This window comes from Anabrus simplex, chromosome 2, assembly GCF_040414725.1.
Source record: "Anabrus simplex isolate iqAnaSimp1 chromosome 2, ASM4041472v1, whole genome shotgun sequence".
NCBI classification, from domain to species: Eukaryota; Metazoa; Arthropoda; class Insecta; order Orthoptera; family Tettigoniidae; genus Anabrus; species Anabrus simplex.
In genome coordinates this window covers 607,619,073-607,636,583 of record NC_090266.1, presented here as the reverse complement: position 1 = coordinate 607,636,583, position 17,511 = coordinate 607,619,073, and the positions used below count along the sequence as shown (strand labels likewise).

The 17,511-nt window shown below is 38.5% G+C and overlaps 1 protein-coding gene across 1 annotated transcript in view; it reads right to left on the bottom strand.

Moving 5' to 3' along the window:
- Positions 1-17,511, bottom strand: part of Klp3A (kinesin-like protein 3A) — a 343,005-nt gene that overhangs the window by 115,922 nt on the left and 209,572 nt on the right. Inside the window, exon 13 of the mRNA XM_067139235.2 lies at positions 17,017-17,161. Coding sequence (XP_066995336.2) covers positions 17,017-17,161 — 145 coding nt within the window. The remainder of the gene's footprint in view (positions 1-17,016; positions 17,162-17,511) is intronic.

Genomic DNA, 17,511 nt, shown 5'->3' with positions numbered 1-17,511 from the left:
TGGTATTCTACACATTATGGTACTACTCACAGGTAATGTAATATGCACATGTAATGCAGACCTACAGTGTTTCACACATTGTGGCACCACTTACAGGCAATGCAAACCTATGATGTTCCTCACATAGGTGTACTAATTACAGGGACTCGTACTATCCCGCGGTGTTCCTCACATAGTGGGTACTAATCATAGGTAACGCAGACCCAAGCTATCGCGCATATAGTGGTACTAATCACAGGCAACGCCCAGACCCGTGGTGTTTCTCACACAATGGTGCTAATCACAGACAACGTAACCTCGTGGTGTTCCATATGTTGTGGTACTAATCACGGGTACTATAAACCCCATCCTGGTTCACACTCTGTTGCTACTAATTACAAACCTATTGTAAACCTAACATAGTGATACTACTCGCAAGTAAAGGCGACCATGGTGTTCCCGGCGTGATGGTACTAGTTACAAGTAGTCTCATAGTTCTAATTCGATCATCCCTTGGTCGCCCCTTTTAGTCGCCTCTTACGGCAGGCAGGGGGTATCGTGAGTGTATTCTTCGCCTGCGTCCCCCACCCACAGGGGGTCGTGTGTTTGGTCCGCGAGAGCTATTTTATTTCGCTCAAGTCCACCGGCAAGCCGGTTAGGACCCCCTTATCTACCACCATGAATGTGTCACGTGGGAGTATCACCTCTCTCCCTGCTATGCCAGCATAGTAGGTTCATGGCACGAAAGAAGAAAAGGACCGCGACTGGATAGTATAAGCATTAGAAAGATATAAACAAATGTCAAATCAAGTAATATAAAGAGAGAGAGGAATATGAAAAGGAACACAAATAGGATAAACGCAATGACATTGTGGGAAGAGGGGGGGGGGGGGGGGGGGGAAATCGCAAAAGGACAAGGGCAATCTCTATATCTTCATATACTATGGTCATCAAACAGACTGATTCTCTCTGCATCAAGCTGAAGATTTGCCAAGATGGCCCTTCAGTAAGTGCTGATACCCATCCTTATAATGAGGCTGGAAAGCAGAAACGAGCTTGTCATTTTCTAAAGAGAGGTAGATACAGAGCAGCTGTGATTGATGAGGAGCGAGCCCATCAATTTGAGGACAGCAGTATATAAAGATGTGGAGATCATTCTTGCCTTTTTGTGTTTTCTCTCTTTCTTTTTGAAAACCACAATTTGCTTTATGTTGCACTGACACAGACAGGTCTTGCGGCAAAGATGGGGTAGGAAAAGGCTGGGAGTGGGAAGGAAGCGGCCATGGCCTTAATTAAGGTAAAGGGCCGATGACCTCGATGTTAGGCCCCTTTAAACAACCAGCATCATCATCATCATTAAGGTAAAGCCTCAGCATTTGCCTGGTGTGAAAATGGCAAACCGCAGAAAACCATCTTCAGGGCTGCCGACAGTGACATTCGAATCCACTGTCTCCCAAATGAAAGCTGACAGCTACATGTCCCAAAGCACATAGCCACTTGCTCGGTTGTTTTCTTTCTATTGCTTCCTCTTCCTGCACTATTTTCTTTGTTAGTGGCTTTACGTCGCACCGACATAGATAGGTCTTATGGCAATGATGGGATAGGAAAGGCCTAGGAGTTGGAAGAAAGCGGCCGTGGCTTTAATTAAGGTACAGCCCCAGCATTTGCCTGGCATGAAAATGGGAAGTCACAGAAAACCATCTTCAGGGCTGCCGACAGTGCGATTCGAATCCACTATTTCCCGGATGCAAGCTCACAGCCACGCGCTCCTAACTGCATGGCCAACTCGCCCGGTCTTCCTGCACTAACTTGTCATTATGTAAATCCATTGTGTTCATCGCATTGTGTGTTCCTTTTAAAATTCCCTTCTCTCTTGAAATGTCTGGATTTGATACTTATTTGTTCTTTTCCAATATTTGAACCTGGGTGAATAGTACCTAAGCATTAATTAACCAGTGGATACTTTTTTTTTGCTATTTGCTTAACCCAGCAACGCTGTGCGGTACCGTATAGTACCAGTGCGTCTTACTTCTGATTTTCTCATACTGATCCTTACTCGCGCCATAAATCTGGCAACTTCGCTTTACATTGTCAAGGAGATACTCTCTACAATGCCTAAAATCAACAAAAGGTTTTATTTGAGTATTTGTTTGCGGCAACAACTGCTTGTAATTTGAGATCGTGTCGAGAGGAATAAAAATGACTACCTGTCTAAAGTAAGTTGCTTTACTTTGTTTATAAATATTGACAATACGATTTTGTATCATTTATTGTCTTGAAATATAAGTCCATGAATTGAAATAACAAGCAATTGGTCAGCATTCCTGTGTCAGCTGTTATGATACAAATTATTCCGTTGGTACCGTATAGTACCGCACGGCGCTTACCATGCCTCTCTGTTTACTTTCTCCTCCTTACTTCTAAGGGTAACAATTCATACTGTAGTTGCAAATAATGATTTATGTGTGTCATAAAACTCTATAATTGTATATTTTACTTTTAAAAATTAAACGGCATGACATACTGAACCACTGGAATCTAAGGTATTATCCGAGGAAGATGAAGGGGGTCTCGCAGATAACCTTACGGGAGGTCAATCACGGGTACCAGCAGAAATAGTGCTAAAGCAACAAATTCTGCACAGGAGTAGATAATCCATGTCCGATAATGATTCATGGCCCGGGAAGAGAGCGAAATCATCACCTCATCCACCAGGTACCTGGATGGCGTATGGCCCAATTTCACTCCAATTCCCTAGTGCGAAATTTTCCACTTTTCGATATATAATGCCGACCGAAATATGAGGGTTTTCTTTACGATGAAATTATGAATTTCTTGTGCTCTGAAGTCAACAACTACTAGTATATGCTTTTTACAAACGAAAAATAACCCTGAAGAAATGAAAATTTCATCGGCATTTTCCTTCTAAGTGGCTATGTGTAAGTACCACAATCAGAAAAGGGTAGGTGCAAAATATTTATTACGACATATATATTTGGGTGGTATTTTAAGGTAAATAAATGCAGTTGTTTACACTTCTTAGTGTATCTGACACCTTGAGATTCAATGGCGTACATCACTATATCGCTCCGACAAACCAAAGCAGGAGCTGTGCGGCGAACGAATGCGAATTCCGCGGCCGCACAGAATGCGTCACGTGTAGTGTGGGCGTTTGTGTAAACAGCATTTTGCCATTCTAAACTAGTGAAGAGTGGAAATAGGTGACTAAATAAGAAAAGCTGAAGTAATATTACTCGTATTTCCTAAAGATATGTCACGTCTGAACTAATGTTATATTTCGGAATTCCAAAGGGATATCACAAATAAACCTATAAACACCGTTTCTTCTTTTGTTTATTGCTCAGTAATTTGTAAGTGATATTCTGTAACAATATTAAGCATTCAATTCCATGGTATTCTAAAGAGGTAACAATTTTTATGTTCCAACCAAAAGCTATGTCAAGCGTCGTGCGGTACCGTATGGTACCAGGCCCTCATTTAAAAACCAACGATTCAATTTTTAGAAAAATGACTTTTAAATGTTCTCTGATATGTGAATGCTGGGAATATTAAAAAAAAATTAACGAAAATTGAAAACTCCGGCGTTCCCGGGTTAACGCCGCACCGACACAGATATGTCTTATGGCGACGATGGGATAGGAAAGGCCCAGGAAGTGGAAGGAAGCGGCCGTGGCCTTAATTAAGGTACAGCCCCGGCATTTGCTTGGTGTGAAAATGGGAAACCACGGAAAACCATCTTCAGGGCTGCCGACAGTGGGGCTCAAACCCACTATCTCCTGATTACTGGATACTGGCCGCACTTAAGCGACTGCAGGTATCGTGCTTGGTCCAGTGGATACTTGCACGATGCAACTGATGACCGAGTAGAATAGCAGAATGCAGCAGATGTAAAACTATACGATTAAAAGCATCTATATGGAGAAATAGTTGTTCTTGCTGTATTTTTGTTGTTTTATTTATAGGTAGATGTATGACTTTCTTGCATTAGTTTACTGTGTGTAGGATATTGCGAAGAGGAAACAACTTCTCATGTTATTTCACAAAACAGAACTTCTATTGCTTGAATTTCCCTTTAAAATTCTCTAAAAATTGTTCACAAAAAGGCTTCATTAGTGTGATTTGTGAATTATTTATTTGAAGGTTAGATATATAAATAGCAACAATATTAATAATAATTTATTATTCCTTTATAATAGTCTTGATTAATACTAGTATACAGTAATAAATAATAAATTACGTTACAATTACACCTTGTATTCATTCTTTACTTTGTAAAAGATAACACAGTACATGTTACATCGCAGCTCTCTTTCATTAGTCATCACTGGTCATTGACAATCAAATTGTACTTTGAAGAAAACCTCTCTGCATCAATAGTAATAATGTTATTTGCTTTACGTCCCACTAACTACTTTTACGGTCTTCGAAGACGCTGAGGTGCCGGAATTTAGTTCTGCTAGTTGCTTTACGTCGCACCGACACAGATAGGTCTTATGGCGGCGATGGGACAGGAAAGGGCTAGGAGTGGGAAGGAAGCGGCTGTGGCCTTAATTAAGGTGCCTGGTGTGAAAACGGGCAACCACGGAAAACCATTTTCAGGGCTGCCGACAGTGGGGTTCGAACCTACTATCTCCCGAATACTTGATACTGGCCGCACTTAAGCGACTGCAGCTATCGAGCTCGGCATTTAGTCCCACACGAGTTCTTTTACGTGCCAATAAATTTACCGACATGAGGCTGACGTCTGCATCAATAGATGAACAAGGAATCTACATGGGTTTTAATAGAACATTTACAAAGTTCACATGCATTAATTTCAATGCATGCAGTAACTTAATTATTTCAAATTTTTGACTGGGGTTTCCTTCACTTTGTTTGAGATTTATATCTTTAAGAGCAAGTTAACCAGCATTAATATCAGACTTAACACTAGTGTTTTTGGATCTCGAAAAAGCATTTGATAGTGTTCCAAGGAAGACTATATGGGAATGTTTAGGAAAGAAGAATGTACCCAAAGGGCTTATCCAGAAAGTTAAAATGCTTTACGAAGACTGCTGCAGTTGCGTACAGATAGGAAACGGTAATTCTGATTGGTTCCAAACCACTAAAGGAGTGCAACAAGGCAGTACCCTTTCACCATTACTTTTTATCACTGTCATGGATGAAGTCATGAAAGAAATTAAGCAGAAGAACAATATGGACATCAATGCATTTGCATTTGCAGATGATGTAGTAATTTGGGGAAATACAGAGAAGGAAGTCCAAGAGAGGCTGAACACCTGGAATGAACATTTGAAAGCACACGGATTAACAATAAATAAATTGAAAACTGTTACTATGTCTGTCAACAGGCAGAAGAAGAAAGGAAAAATAATGCTGGAAGGTACACAACTGGAAACAGTAGACCAATATAAATATCTTGGGTGCATCATTTCAAGTGATAACAGAATACAGCACGAGATTAACAACCGCATTCAAAAATCAGCTCAGTTTTACCATCAAGTTCGGAACCTCCTCTGGAACGAACAAGTTCCCTTAAGATCAAAGCAGATTCTATTCCAATCATACTTCACCCCCATAATAACATATGGCCTAGAAACCTGCACAACAACCCAACAAGTGGACAGCAAACTACAAGCTGCAGAAATGAAGTTCCTACGAACTATGGTACAGAAGACAAAAAGGGACAGGGTAAGAAATGAAAGAATAAGGGAGCAAGCTGGTGTGTACCCATCTCTGAATGAAAAGTGACAAGGGCCCGTTTGAAATGGTTTGGCCATGTCAAACGAATGGACAATGGAAGGACAGCAAAACAATGGCTACACACAGTCGTGGCCGGAAAACGACCGGTAGGAAGACCTAGGAAGAGGTGGCTGGACCAAGTGAAAGAGGACATAGGAACAAGTGGAATCAGCTGGGATGTCGTCTTGAGAGAAGAGTGGTACATGGACAGACAGAAGTGGAGAGTGCTTGTAAACCACACCCGGGCAACTGGAGTGGAAAACTGATGATGATGATGATGATGATATATATATATTGATGTAAGTTGCACCGACATGGATCGATCTTATGGTGACGATGGTATAGGAAAGGGCTAGGAGTGGGGAAGGAAGCGACTATGCCCCATATGGCTTAATCCAAACCTTATGCTCGAAATAGCTGATGAGGTTTTGGTTTTCAATTTGTTTCTTAGTTTGTTTTTAATAAAATTACAGTAACCTGACTGAACGCATGCTCAACTTCTGTAAAGTTAAGGCTGAAGGAGCAATGAGACCAATTCTAAATACGGATTATCAACTACAGCAATTTTATACTCAATAAATTCCAGTCACAATTCAGTCGTAGACCTATCTACTCACTTATGAAAAATTACATTTCTACATTGATTTTCAGTTTTGTCAATACTTCTTACAAATCCTAAAGCTAAGCCTGTGACGGGCTCGTTGATCTGTTTTCAAGATTCATTGGATGTGACATTTCTCTAAGAATTTTGAGGTTGTCACGCAGCAGATTTTGAATTTCCTAAACTGACTCCTTTGTAAAATTTACACCTCTCTCTTATATGTATATACTGTATATAGTTTTTTTTGTGCCATGTGACAAACTGGAATTTTCCATTTTCTCAACTGAATAACTAGGATATGATATGCAGACAAGGAAGACAAACATGCAAGAAAAGTTGAATCGGGATTTTAGCTGGTTATTTGTGAAATAGGGATGTTTAGTTACTTTAATTATCATTAACTCATTAACTGAGCATAATAATTTTCCATTTGTTGCATTTTTTTAAACTTCACATAATGTTATATCACTAAGAAAATGTTCAAATGTTGCCAGTGGTTCAGGATTATCCCCAAAGTTAGCATGTATCCCACTATTGCCGGTAAAATTAAATCTGTTGCTTGGAACTCCAATAGTAACCCAGGCACTCTGATCATCTTCCATTTCTTCACATTCGTGTCTATCTACGTGGAATTCATCACTCAATTCGGAAGACTAAATACCACTTTCGTCTCAACATTCATCGCAAAGCAAGAGCATTCGCTCAACATCACTGCTAAATTACTTTCTTTGTTTATGGAAAATGTGTGTACGGCCACATTAATTCTACACGGAATAGATATTCCATGGAAATAAAATGTAGTACTTAGTTGCAAACCAAGGCCAATAGATGTCAGAAGTTTATAGAAACTTCTGATGCTTATAAGCGGTTGACGCGACTTGCGAATAATTACCTTGACGCTTCTAAGTGGTTGACGCAGGGAAGGGGTTAATATTTCTCGAAGTGCAGCAGTTTTAAAATCCCCAATTACACTGAAAGCCTCAATACAAATGTCCAAAGTAAATATGCCTAAAAATGGCCAATTTAGGAAAAGAAAGTGGTCCAAACGCCACTAGCAGCTTTCTTGACAATTTATCGCTAACTTAATACTGATACTTGACAGGCCAGATGTAGTTACATAGTGGATAAATTGGCAAATTGACATTTTCCTGGTGTAAATATGGGAAACGACAGAAAACCTTCTTCAGAGCTGCCGACAGTGGGGTTCGAATCCACTATCTCACGAATGCAAGCAGACAGCTGTGACCGAAACCATGCAGTCACACTCTTGGTGTATAAATATTTTAAAGCAAGGCATTTTTTGTGCCTTTTCACTCATTCCAAAACATTTTTATAGCTTGTATGAATTACATTAGTTGGATGAAATTAATCTTTTAGAAGTCTAAATAACATGTTAGCATTGTTTGGGGACATGCGCTTTTTAATTTTGTTTATGCTAGGGCACCAACATTTTATAAAAGGGGTGTCACTTCATTTTGAACAAGTCTCTAAATCCTTCAGTAATCTTACTGACTAGCTCAAACATGTCCAGAAGCAATTACATACAGTACATCCAACCTTGAGTTCTGTTCTTTATGAAACCTGCAGATCGGCATGACCATTCTAATTCCAAAACAACATCTAAAATAAACAGACAGTTTTCAAAAACAAATGCTGCTTGGGATTGTACGTAAGTAGCAAAATTTGGTATCTTTCATTCCTGCCAAACAAGTTGCCACAGGAATAAATTTTTCTATAAATATCTCTAGAGTTTTGCACGTATTGAAACCTAAGTAAATTTTGCTTTAATTTGACCTTATCACTTTAATTCACAAAGATAATATCACTATTTTCTTAACCTGAGACATCACATATCAAAATCCCTCCCCTGCGAACCATGTGACCTTGCCGCGGTGGGGAGGCTTGCGTGTCCCTATGAAGCAGATAGCCGAGCCGCAGGTGCAACCATATCGGATGGGTATCTGTTGAGACCAGACTAACGAATGGTTCGTCGAAAGGGGGGTAGCAGTCTTTCGGAAGTTGCAAGGGTGACAGTCTGGATGATTGACTGATATGGCCTTGTAATAATACTCAGCATGGCTTAGCTGTGTTGATAATGCTACACGGCTGAAAGCAACAGGAAACTACAGCCGTAACTAACTCCCAAGGACATGCAGCTCTCTCTGTATGAATGATGTACTGATGATGGCTTCCTCCAGGGTAAAATATTCCGGAGGCAAATTAGTCCCCCATTCGGATCTCCGGGTGGGGACTACACAAGAGGGGGCGATCATCAGGAAGATGGATACTGACATTCTGCGAGTCGGAGCGTGGAATGTGAGAAGTTTGAATCGTTGTGATAGATTAGAGAATCTGAAAAGGGAGATGGATAAACTAAAGTTAGATGTAGTTGGTATAAGTGAAGTACGTTGGCAGGAAGAACAGGATTTTGGTCAGGCGTCTACCGAATTATCAACACGAAATCAAACAGGGGAAATGCAGGAGTTGGTTTAATAATGAATAAGAAAATAGGGCAGCGGATAAGCTACTACGACCAGCATAGTGAAAGAATTATTGTCGTCAAGATAGACACCAAACCAATGCCCACCACAATAGTGCAGGTCTATATGCCTACTAGCTCAGCGGATGACGAGGAAATCGAAAGAAAATGTGAAGAGATAGATTTAATACAATATGTAAAAGGTGATGAGAATCTAATTGTTATGGGAGACTGGAATGCAGTGGTAGGCCAAGGAAGAGAAGGTAATACAGTAGGAGAATTCAGATTGGGACAAAGAAACAAAAGAGGAAGTCGACTGGTTGAATTCTGCAGTGATCATAATTTAGTCCTTGCCAATACTTGGTTCAAACACCACAAACAACGGCTTTATACGTGGACAAGACCTGGAGACACTGGAAGGTATCAAATAGACTTCATTATGATTAGGCAGAGATTCAGAAACCAGGTGTTAGATTGCAAAACTTTCCCAGGAGCAGAAGTGGACTCTGACCACAACTTGCTGGTCATGAAATGCCATCTGAAGCTGAAGAAATTGAAGAAAGGAAAGAATGTAAAAAGATGAGATCTAGACAAGTTGAAAGAAAAGAGTGTGAGGGATTGTTTCAAGGAACATGTTGCAAAAGGACTAAATGAAAAGGCTGAAAGAAACACAGTAGAGGAAGAGTGGATAGTCATGAAAAATAAGACCGCAGAGCTACTGAAGAAATGGTAGGAAGGAAGAAAAGATCAACTAAGAATCAGTGGATAACTCAGCAGATACTAGACCTGATTGATGAACGACGAAAATACAAGAATGCTAGGAAGAGGGCAGAAAAGAATACAGGCGATTAAAGAATGAAGTGGATAGAAAGTGCAAGGTAGCTAAGGAAGACTGGCTGAAGGAGAAGTGCAAGGATGTCGAAGGTTGTATGGTCCTACGAAAGGTAGACGCTGCATACAGGAAAATCAAAGAAACCTTTGGAGAAAGCCTTAAACTTCAGACCTGGACTCCAATAACATTCGGTCATAGCAATGACCAAAAGTATAGAACCTTTTTAAGCATTTTTTAAATGCAATTTGAATTACACTTTCCAAAAAAACTTGCAGTAATTAATGAATCTTCAAAAAAGCCATGGATCACGAACGGTATACGGATTTCAAGTCAAAAATGTAAATTACTAAGTAGATTAGCACAGCAGAGTTGTGACCGGGTTTTTTGTAAGTATGTTAAAAACTACAAATCAGTCTATCGAAGAGTTCTTAGGGTGGCTAAGATAATGCACAATAACAAGAAAGTTAAAGAGTCGTGCAATAAATCATGAACCATATGGAAGGTAATCAAGGGAGAAACCAACAGACACGCAGTTGGAAATAAAGTTGCTGCCATAAAAAATGATAAGGGAATACAAATGAATGACCCTCGTCATCTGGCTAATTATATAAATGATTTCTTTCTATCCCTACCATACAAACTTGAAAATGCAAATAAAACAGATGTATTACCAGAACTCCCAACCTTTGTGCAAAACTCTATGCAGTTAACTCCAGTAACAGAACTGGAAGTTTTTAAAATCATACAATCTTTGAGGAACAAAACTTCCACAGGTGTAGATGAAGTTCCCACAAAAGTCATTAAAAAATGTGCTCCCTATCTGGTACAGCCTTTAACTTATCTCATCAATGAATCATTTTCTAGTGGTCAGTTTCCTAATCTCCTAAAAATAGCTAAAGTTATCCCAGTCTTTAAAAGTGGAAAATTACACGATTTACCGGTACATAACTACAGACCAATATCAATACTTACTGTTATTTCAAAAATATTTCAATGTGCTATGAAAGCCGGTGCTGAAAGGTGTGAAAACTATCGCACCATTAGTTTAGTATCTCATGCCTGCAAAATTTTAACACGTATTGTTTACAGAAGAATGGAAAACAAGTGGAAGCTGAGTTGGGAGAAGATCAATTTGGCTTCAGAAGAAATGCAGGAATTAGAAAGATGTTTTTGAAGACTTTCGCGTGGAGCGTGGCATTGTATGGAAGTGAAACATGGACGATAACTAGCTCAGAAAGAAAGAGAATAGAAGCTTTTGAAATGTGGTGTTACAGAAGAATGCTGAAGGTGAGATGGATAGATCGAATCACAAATGAAGAGATACTGAATCGAACTGGTGAGAGGAGATCGATTTGGCTAAATTTTACAAAAAAACAATATATGTATGAGTCTCCACCTTATCAATACAAATTTATTTTACATTAAGCAGGTAAATTTAGTCAAGACTAGTTTCGACCCCTAGGGGGTCATCCTCAGTTGACATGCATTAAAAATATATTGTTCACAAAAACATCACATGTAGTGGTAAAAGCTTAAATTAATTTGAACCGATCATTAATGTTGGTATGTCTGGTACATGATTGACTAGTGTGCATCATCCTTGAAGACACATATTACCTTACATGCTACTACCATCCAATTTTTAGGTTATACAATATGGAACACACATACATTTGTGCAACTCAACAGTGGCAAGTTCAACAATATACATTTAAAATTGGTTGATAAATTACAAAAATTGGCTATTGACTAGTCGCATGAAAGTGCAGAACACTGGCTTGAACACTTCTGACTGGGATATCAATGCAACACCTTACTGGCACACATCCTATATGCTAAATTCAGTTTGTAAAACCCATTACTCCTGATTGAGTCTTAGTATAAAGTTAAAATTTTAAATAAAAATATTTGCTTAGTATAGGCATTAAAATGCTGTTAAAATGGACATATAGCCAAAAACAGTGGTATATGTATGCCACACATGTCTAGTTAAAAACACATTACATTAATGTTATTTATATGTGGTACAACATGTACATTGATTTGGAATAAATGGGGTTGACGAATTTCTCACAACAGTCTTAGATATAGTGTTCCAACAAAATGGGTCCGTAAAAATATTTATATGTAAAAACAATTAGCATTTTAATAATCCGCTGCAGATCAGGTAATACTTAGTTATGTATCTGGAGATATTTTTAGGCAGCTACTAATGTTGGAGTTATTAGAAGTATTAATGGAGCATGTTTTCCATCCGTATGTCGCGATGTTTCTAGTTGGTGGCATTTGTCAGAATGTGTTGAAATTATGCGTCTTGATGCACGTTGATTTTGTCGTGGAAGCGTATATGTTGTAAAAACAAGGTACAGTATGTAAGGTGTTGGAACCGTGCGTTCTTTGTAGATCCCAACAGGCAGCTACAAAGAACGCACGGTTCCAACACCTTACATACTGTACCTTGTTTTTACAACATATACGCTTCCACGACAAAATCAACGTGCATCAAGACGCATAATTTCAACACATTCTGACAAATGCCACCAACTAGAAACATCGCGACATACGGATGGAAAACATGCTCCATTAATACTTCTAATAACTCCAACATTAGTAGCTGCCTAAAAATATCTCCAGATACATAACTAAGTATTACCTGATCTGCAGCGGATTATTAAAATGCTAATTGTTTTTACATATAAATATTTTTACGGACCCATTTTGTTGGAACACTATATCTAAGACTGTTGTGAGAAATTCGTCAACCCCATTTATTCCAAATCAATGTACATGTTGTACCACATATAAATAACATTAATGTAATGTGTTTTTAACTAGACATGTGTGGCATACATATACCACTGTTTTTGGCTATATGTCCATTTTAACAGCATTTTAATGCCTATACTAAGCAAATATTTTTATTTAAAATTTTAACTTTATACTAAGACTCAATCAGGAGTAATGGGTTTTACAAACTGAATTTAACATATAGGATGTGTGCCAGTAAGGTGTTGCATTGATATCCCAGTCAGAAGTGTTCAAGCCAGTGTTCTGCACTTTCATGCGACTAGTCAATAGCCAATTTGTGTAATTTATCAACCAATTTTAAATGTATATTGTTGAACTTGCCACTGTTGAGTTGCACAAATGTATGTGTGTTCCATATTGTATAACCTAAAAATTGGATGGTAGTAGCATGTAAGGTAATATATGTCTTCAAGGATGATGCACACTAGTCAATCATGTACCAGACATACCAACATTAATGATCGGTTCAAATTAATTTAAGCTTTTACCACTACATGTGATGTTTTTGTGAACAATATATTTTTAATGCATGTCAACTGAGGATGACCCCCTAGGGGTCGAAACTAGTCTTGACTAAATTTACCTGCTTAATGTAAAATAAATTTGTATTGATAAGGTGGAGACTCATACATATATTGTTTTTTTGTAAAGTAATATCTATCAATACGGAAATGAAACTTATAAACAACAGTTGGCTAAATTTGACGAGAAGAAGAGATAGAATGATAGGACACATCTTAAGACACCCAGGACTTCTTCAGTTGGTTTTTGAAGGAAGTGTAGGTGGTAAGAACGGTAGGGGTAGACCAAGGTATGAATATGACGAGCAGTTTAGAGCAGATGTATGATGCGGTAGTTACGTAGAAATGAAAAGGTTAGCACATGTTAGGGTGGCATGGAGAGCTGCATCAAACCAGTCTATGGACTGATGACTCAAACAACATATCAAAATCGCTTTAAATATTATTTTGTTATAGTAAAGCCTCCTCCCCCCACCCACTTTTGACAATTAATAACTGTTAAGTTCTTCAGTCTGTCGAAACTAATCTATGGTTAACACCAGAATGACCAGAGTGGTCATTTTGACCTTTAGCCAATTTCAAGGTAATTTTATGCTCTTATTTTCTTATGCACAAAGTTTTGCTTTTGTGACTTTTAATCTCTTAGGATTTTGCACATTCACACCAAACATTACACCAGTGGATGATAAGGGAACACCGATATTGTCTGTTATACCTAGGAAGGCCATATGCGGTCATTTTGACCGCTTCACTTCCTTGATACGGAGAGCTCTATTATGCTCACTGCCTGCTTACTGCGATATATTTACAAGTAGATCTACAGAAGCACATGTTGTAACTAAAGAGTATGCCTCTAGCAGTGGTCGCAAGTGAATGAGTTAGTGCCTCTCTATTGTGTAGTATAGTGCATAATAATGGCTTGGCAGCAAGAATTTACTCCTGTTCCAATTATTAGCAGAACTTGAAATGCTAGGAAAAGACTAATCAGATGACGAAGATACATTATCAGACGTAGACATAATGAGTGACGATGAAGATTTTATACCTCAACAATGTCATAATATGTCGGATAGAGACAGTGATTTGGCTAATGAAAATATGCACACAATGGACTTTGTATCTACAATAGATATAGTTACTCCTTCAACTAGCCGTGATCAATCTTGCAGCAGAGGACAATCCCTTAGCAGCGGCAACCTGTTCGAAGAGGAAGGGTACGAGGTGAGAGGGATCATCAATTCGTAAGGCCTCTTTCTTTTGCATCAGGAGATCAGTTATATGGTAAGGATGGAACAACTATTTGGACTGTTATCGATAAGGAAATAATCGAGCATGGAAGACAAGCAGGAGCATTCCTGAAAAGTGTCAGAAGCCTGGTTTGGAGCAAGGATGTCCCTCAGAGAAGCAAAAGGGTGATATACAGGATGTACTACAAACCTATTCTGACGTATGCACCTGAGACTTGGGTAATGAGGCAGAGAGCCGTGAATAGCATACAGGCAAGTGAAATGAAATTTCTGAGGAGGAGGATAGGAGTGACAAGACTGGATAAGATGAGAAATGAGAAGGTTCGAGATATAGTAAAAGAAGAGCCATACAGAATAGGATAGAGGCATCTAGACTTCGATGGTATGGACACATGAAGAGAATGACAGAGGAAAGGATACCGAGGAGGATGCACGAAATGGAGATAACAAGTAAACGACAAAGACGAAGACCAAGAGACAGGTAGATAAAAGGAGTGGAAGAGTGCGTACAGAGAGGAGGTGAGGACTGGGCAAGAGTGACTAGGGAGAAGTGGTGGGAAGACAAGAGGAGATGGAGAGGCTTATGTTCCAAGCAGACGCGGCCAACAGCTGGAAACTGCAGATGATGATGATCGAGAGTAATGGGAACCTTTCTCGAAGGATGGCTGAACAGAATGTACTAAAAGAGGCGGCCGAGCCTACTTCACACGCTAAGCATAACGTAGAGACTAATAGCAAGGTTAGTGCCTGATGTTTATTCATTGACACATCCATGTTGATGGATATAAAGATGTGCACAAAGACTGAAGCTTGCAGACAGACAATGGGTAACAATTGGACCATTTCTTTGGGGAAAAAAAAGAAGCTTTTATTGCTTTGTTATATGCCCGCAGAGCCTATAAACTTACTAGTCTTGCTGTAGATCATAAGTGGTCATCTTTGCAGGATTCCCCTGTCTTCACTAACATTATGGTAAGAAACAGATTCAAAGAAATACTAAGGTATTTGCACTTTGATCTCTGTAAAACTAGATCAACTTGTCTGCAGACAAGTAAATTTGCTTTGGTGTCTGGTATTTGGGAAAGATTTATTGAGAATTGTTATGTGAGTGCTATAAACCAGGAGCAAATGTCACTGCTGATGAACAACTTTTCCCCAGCAAAGCTCGGTGTAGATTCACACAGTACATGGCCAACAAGCCAGACACATTTGGCATAAAATTCTGGCTACTGGTATGGTAGATGTTGATTCCAAGTATGTATGCAATAGGTTTCCTTATCTTGGAAAAGATGAAATGTGATGTGCCAATGAGTCACTGCCTGAAAATGTTGTCTTGAAGCTCATGGACTTATTCCTCAAGAAAGGATGTAACCTGACCACTGATAACTTCCTTACATTGGTAAAGTTTGCTAAGAGACAGAAAGAGAAGCAAACGAGTATTGTTGGAACAATCAATCAAGTGAGGAAGGAAATCCCGGAGTCAATAAGAGCATCACACATGAATATGTACAAGACTGTCATACTTCAGAAGGTAGATCACACTACTCTCACAGTATATCAAGGAAATGTGAACAAGAATATGCTTCTGCTAAGGATTCTACACCTGAGCATTCAAATCGGTGAAGAAAACAAGGAGCTCCCTAGTACTACTGAATTTTAAAACAGTACTAAGTATAGCGTGGATATAGTTGATCAAATGGCACATAAATACACCACTAGAGCTGGATACTGAAGGTGACCTGTACATGTATTTTACAACGTACTTGATCTAGCAGCAATAAATTCATGGATAGTGTACAAGAAACTTACGGGACAGAGAATCTCTTGACATGATTATATTCTTCAAGTAATACAAGAACTAATATTTGATTTTGTGAAGACAAGATCCCAGCTGACTGAACTCCCTACACTTCAGCCTGAGCCTCGGGTCCATTGTGTCAGTCATAAGTGATGACAATGTCAAGGGAACTCAAACTGTAAACAGAACAAAACCTCTGACCCACGTTGTTCTTGCAACAAAGTAGTGTGCAGAAAATGTTTGCGTAAGGTAATCACTTGCATAAATTGCTAATCAAGTGCTTGAATAGGTCTGTAAACAAACAGAGACCATCATTTTTAACCACCACATAAGTTTTCGCAAAGACATTCAATAGCAAGTACGCCAAAATATTTCATTGTTACCTATAAGAAATGAAGAAAAATGAACAATTATTTAATATTTAACAATGGGTTGATGTTTATACAATATATTCCAGTGGTTAACTAAGTTGTTTTAAAATAAATTATAGAACACTCACACGTTTCCCAGAACCCAGACGCTAGATATATATCAGTAAGTGGCAGCAGTCAAAATGACCACATGTTGACTTTATAGGTATGAGGAAAATTTGGCTGTTCTAGTGTCAAATAAAGATTTTAAGATATTCTCTAAATTTTTAAGGCATTTTTAAATTATTGTTATTCAGTGTGTTGAAATTAATTTATGGTTAAATGCAATTTTTAAGGCATTTTCTAAATTTTATTAAATCATAAATTAGTTTCAACAGAATAAAGAAGCTAACAGTTATAGATCAAAATATTATTTGTTGAGTTTCTTGTTAATGTGAAAAAATCATGCCTCTAATTATGGGGCTAAGTATGTTATATATTGGTCTACCATCTCATGCAATCAGTAACTGTAAGTGGTGTCTGATTGATAACCCATATGGCTATGGTGATGACCCCTCTGCTAATTTAAGGCTTCACACAATGCTAAATATGAAACTATAGGCCAAAGGGATATTTACCTGTATTTCAGAGTTAAGCTTTGAAAGCTTATCTTCCAATTTTCCCTTCATTTTAAGAACGTTTTCTTGGACTGGTAGTTTGTTCTTCAATTTTGAAATCTCACAATCCAATTCAGACAATCTTGCAGCACTTGGTAGATCATTTCTATAACAATATACAAATTCATAACATTAGATACTGTATATAGAATAGAAACAACACCACTGCATGAATCCTAATGAAAAACTGAAGCAGGTTCATAAAACTTGTTTAATTTTCATATCATCCACAATAAAATAACTTTCCCTTATCAATCTCAGTTCCTCCAGATCTATTTCTTCTCAGTCCCAGTCAAGTTTGTTTCTTCTTTTTCCTAGTAGGATGGGAATCTATGTACACTCACTGAGGGAGTCTTTCTTGAGAACTCATTCACTTGATCTGGGACGTGTAGCATAAGGAGAAAGGAAGAGATACAAGAAAAAAAGTTAACAGGGTGTAAAACAAGAAATACAGGA